General features: G+C 46.9%; 2 protein-coding genes across 2 annotated transcripts; one reads left to right on the top strand and one right to left on the bottom strand.

Moving 5' to 3' along the window:
- Positions 1-1054, top strand: LOC136539030 (expansin-A28-like). Its single transcript, XM_066530959.1, has 3 exons — positions 1-136; positions 290-602; positions 742-1054. The coding sequence occupies exons 1-3, from the start codon at positions 1-3 to the stop codon at positions 1052-1054; spliced, it is 762 nt and encodes a 253-aa protein (XP_066387056.1).
- A 2649-nt stretch (positions 1055-3703) lies between these two features.
- LOC136539031 (expansin-A31-like) lies at positions 3704-4862 on the bottom strand. Its single transcript, XM_066530960.1, has 2 exons — positions 4685-4862; positions 3704-4548 (listed from the first exon to the last, which is right to left on the bottom strand). The coding sequence occupies exons 1-2, from the start codon at positions 4809-4811 to the stop codon at positions 3917-3919; spliced, it is 759 nt and encodes a 252-aa protein (XP_066387057.1). The 5' UTR covers positions 4812-4862; the 3' UTR covers positions 3704-3916.
- Positions 4863-5161: the final 299 nt, after the last annotated feature.

A 5161-nucleotide genomic window follows, 5' to 3' on the forward strand; every position in this document is an offset into this window, starting at 1 on the left:
ATGGGCACCACGGTGGCGCAGCTCAAGCCCTTGGCCGTGGTCGTCCTTGCGCTGCTGGTCACGTCGGCAAGGGCGGACTACTGGAACAGTGGCACGGCGACGTTCTACGGCGGCCCCGACGGCTCCGGGACCATGGGTACGTACGCAGAGCGTACTGCGTGGGCACGTACGCGTGGAGAGCGAGCTCTATCATCACTCGATTTCTATGCAGCCTTGTGGCGGCAAGCTTGTATGTTGCTGATACTTGCAGTTGGTTTGGCTTGAACTGTTTGTGCGTCGACGCATGCAGGTGGCGCGTGCGGCTACGAAAACCTGTACAACGCGGGCTATGGAGTGCTCAACGCTGCGCTGAGCCAGGTGCTGTTCAACGACGGCGCCTCGTGCGGCCAGTGCTACACCATCAAGTGCGACAACACCCAGTCCGTGTGGTGCAAGCCCGGCAATACCGTCACCGTCACGGCCACCAACCTGTGCCCGCCCAACTACGCGCTCCCCAACGGCGGCTGGTGCGGCCCGCCGCGCCCCCACTTCGACATGTCCCAGCCGGCATGGGAGAACATCGGCATGTACCGCGGTGGCATCATCCCCGTCCTCTACCAGCGGTAAGCTTAGCTACACCACGTACGGCCGGCAAAACTCGCCGGACCTTAATTAGGGTTGTCACTCTAGTTCTAGCAAGATGATAGAGTAATTAACCGATCGAGATATCGATGTGCATGGCTCGCGATCGGTGGTGTGCAGGGTGCGATGCTCGAGGCAGGGAGGCGTGAGGTTGAGAATCACCGGGTCCCAGTACTTCCAGCTGACTCTCATCACCAACGTCGGCGGCAGTGGGTCCATCCAGTCCATGTCGGTGAAGGGGACCAACACCGGGTGGATTGCCATGACGCGGAACTGGGGAGCGCAATGGCAGAGCAACTCGGCGCTCCTCAACAAGGCGCTCTCCTTCATGGTCACCTCCACCGGCGGCCAGACGCTGTACATCAACAACGTCGTGCCGGAGGGGTGGGTGCTGGGCATGACATTCGCCACCAACGCGCAGTTTGACTATTAGCTCCATCGGAACCGCATAATTGCATGTGCGTGTGCGTGTGCCTGGCCGGCCTCTGAAAATTTTAATTGATCAAAATCAGTTGACCTAATGGTGTAATTGATCTGATGTGGGTTGATCTGGATTTTGATCTGTGGATGATCGCATTTTGTCGAATTATTAGTTTCTACGATCTGAACATATATGTACACCAATGCAATTGTTTTATCGAGTGGTATATGCTATTAATTTTCATTTTTATCAGACCATCCTATATATAGTTGCTCATTGCATGGCAGCTACCGGTTCTTATCTGAAGAGAAATCCTATACTACACTTGACTGTTTTACATTTTACCAACCCTCGATTTTTTATTACCAATAAAAACAAACGCCACATACCTAGTTTAGCATCTTCATTGTGTCATCGTCTTCATTTCTGGCGAGGCCTTCGTTCCCAGCGAGGTCTCCGACGAGTTACGGTTGTTCGTCTATTCCCGATGGGCTTAGAAGGAATGGGGATTTTTGTGGATAGCAAGCGAGACCGGTTGTGGCGGCGTGCGCGAAGGCGGAGTGGGTGAGGTGACGATGTCACTTCTGGTCAGACAGTGGGCCTCGAGAAGGCGGTTGGATGGGGCAATGCAATGACGGGGATTTACCAGGTTAGCCTGGCGATGGTGGTGGCATCAGATTTGGCGGTGGGGAGCCGCCGGAAATGGACGAGGAGGCGGGGCAGGGGCGTAGATGCCATGAATGAGCAGCGGCCGGGAACGGGAAGTAAGAAGAATGAAGAGAAAAAGATGTGTAATATGGGATGAGATGTGAGCTGTTGGATGCTAAAATCAATAGCTCAAAAAAATCGAGTGGGTCCCCAATACACCTATATATGTGTGGGCTAGATAGATCCCTATCTAAAACACCTTTCTACTTTGCTAAGACTCAACTAGCAAACCAATCTGTAATTACAACCCACAAACTAACCAACAGCGATCATTCCTTTTTAAAACTACTCCTCTTGCAACAGACACGCACCTCAAAAGTCAGAAACCTTCTAATAATTAATTAGTAATTAATAAACTCCAACAGAATTGCCCCATGAGATGCTGATTGGTGATCATGCATGTGACGTTACAGCAGAGCAGTTTCTTATAAACGACAATATACAGAGAGGTAGTTAGTTCCATGGTATCAGCATATATAGGTTGTTAAATTCAATTCAAAATTTTTTTTTTGTGGGTGTGAATATAATTGGTCCATGGGATTTATCGTTGACATGCATGTTTACACTTTAAGATGATAAAAATATAAGTTATAGTCATTTATTTTCACTCAGAAAACCACATTGATAAAAGTGCATAATTCATATAACCTGTAGCTTCTATGAACCGGATCCACCTATTTTAATGAAAAAAATAAGGTCACTGGAAAGGAAAAATGGTATTTTGATTTTCGATGAGCACCTACTTGAAACTTGAAAGGCACAATTTTACTCACTTATGTGGTTTGCAATGTATGTGCAAAGTCTAATGATATAAAAACAAATTTTTATAACATAATTTATGAAAATATTGTCATATACTTCATCCATTTTCAAATTATAACACATTTTAGCTTTCCTAGATACATTACTTTTACTATGTATCTAGACATAGTGTATATCTAGATGCATATATAGTAAAAGCTATGTATCTAAAAAAAACCAAAACGTCTTATAATTAATTTGGAATGGAGGGAGTATGTCCAATCCAAAAACAAAGGCTACAAGGATGTTGTTGCTACAGTGAAAAATGATCTATCCACATACCCTATCATTTTTATTAATGGCTTGAAGGACAATTATTTGATAGAGAGATACTGTCATGTACACGGAAGTCTCTTCCGCTTTATCTTCGGTAACTAACCTTGTGAGCTCGTACGCCTTACTCACTCTAACAAATAAGGCTGTTTTGAATGCTGGAATGAAATTTGTAAACTTTGTTTATTCATATATGTTGCATGCTGTACCTTAGGCATACAAAATTATTTCTTGGTGGATATGTGTTGAAGTTATGTCTTTGTGGACTTGTGTGTTGAAATTGTTTTATACTATGTTATACTTTACTGTATGCCTTATAAATATAATTCTAAGGCAAAATAGTATCCTAATAAGTTGCTTACTAGTAAACCCAAAATGTGGCTTATTTTGCTATTGGTTACTCCCCCGTTCCAAATTATAAGTCATTCCAACTTTCTTGGAGAGTCAAAACATCTCAACTTTGACTAAATTTACTTCATTAGTTATATTTTCATAGTATATCTATTTGATGCCATAAATCTTTGTAATTTTTTCTATAATTTTGGTCAAACTTGAGATGCTTTGACTCTCCAAAAAAGTTAGAATGACTTATAATTTGGGATGGAGGGAGTAGGAGGCAATACGTATTTTGAAGTACAGTGATAATGATTTTTGAACCAATTAACAATAAATCTCCAAATAACACAATGTTTACACTGTACTTACATATATATATATATATATATATATATATATATATATATATATATATATATATATATATATATATATATATATAAGGTTTACACACAATAATGAACTTATATGTTAATCTAAGACTCAAAAAACACAATGTTTTTAAATATGAAATTGGGACGACAAACGTTTGTGAGAAGATAACAAAATACATAGGGGACGAAATTTGAAATTATACATCGGCGCGCACCTCCTGCAGTCGGAGCATCACGTAGGGAAGAAGCCAGTCATCAGGCGGCCACCAAGGATGCAACGGCAAGTGCAGCTGCTCTGTCAAAATCACGAGCACGCACACGCCACGTTCAACCGACCGAGCCGCAAGAAATGGCGAAACGAAGCATGCTTTGCATGCATGTTTTAGTAGGCGAAATTTCTGTTGGTGCCGAAGGTCATGCCGAACTGCCACCACCCCGGCACGACGTACATGAACTGAAGGTACTGCCCGCCGGTGGTGGTGACGGCGAAGCTGAGACCCTGGCCGACGAGCCCAGCGAGCGCCTGCCAGTTGGCGCCCCAGTTCCTGGACATCTGGATCCACCCGGTGTTGTCACCCTTCACCCAGGCGGCCGCCACGGCGCCGCTGCCGCCGACGTTCTGGATGTTGACGAGCAGGAAGTATTGGGAACCCGCGATGCTGAATCGCACGCCGCCCTGGCGGGTGCACGTGACCTGCTGGTACAGGACCGGGATGATGCCGCCCTGCACGACGCCGATGTGCTCCCACGCCGGCTGCGACATGTCGAAGTGGGGGCGGCCCGGGCCGCACCACCCGCCGTTGGGGAGCCCGTAGTTGGGCGGGCACAGGTTGGTGGCCGACACCGTGATGGAGTTGCCCGGCTTGCACCACTGCCCGCCCGGACGTGACCTGTCGCACGTGATGAGGTAGCACTGCCCGCACGACGCGCCGTTGTTGAACAGCGTCTGGCTCAGCGCCGCGTTGTTAATGCCGTACCCGGCGTTGTACAGGTTGTCGTACCCGCACGCGCCACCTACATACACATGTATGCATTGGATTAATTAGTATATACGATCTGTGCAGATGGAGTAATCTCACCTATACAAAATGTGCACAGCTATTGTACAGCAATACAATGCATGCAATATATACACTATACTCCTACTTACCCATCGTGCCGGAGCCGTCGGCATCGCCGTAGAACGTCGCGGTGCCCTGAGACCAGCCTGCTGCGGCGAGCCCAAGGCAGGCTGCAAGGACTGCGCACAGGATCAGGGATCTGGACGACGTGTCCATATATGGACGTCGGCAATGCAGATCGAGAATGGTGAGGGGTGTGTTCGTGAGGACGAGCGAGGTGTGGCTGTGCAATGGACGTATTACGTTCCTGAGCTGAGGTTGTGGATGGAATGAGGCTCTTGCTTAAATAGCTAGACTAGAGGATCGGAAGAGGCGCGGCGTGGCTAACTTCAGGAGCAAGAATTTATTATATTAATCACAGGATGTGGTGATTAGGGGTATGATGGTCGATCATCATCCTGATTGCTTTGTGTCAGATGCCAGTCAGAACACACGAATCCGTGTTCCATCGAAGCACATGGCTGCAGATGCACCGATCGCGTGTTCCAAGCTAGGCCTCTGACTTT

Source organism: Miscanthus floridulus, chromosome 2 (assembly GCF_019320115.1).
Source record: "Miscanthus floridulus cultivar M001 chromosome 2, ASM1932011v1, whole genome shotgun sequence".
Classification (NCBI taxonomy): domain Eukaryota; kingdom Viridiplantae; phylum Streptophyta; class Magnoliopsida; order Poales; family Poaceae; genus Miscanthus; species Miscanthus floridulus.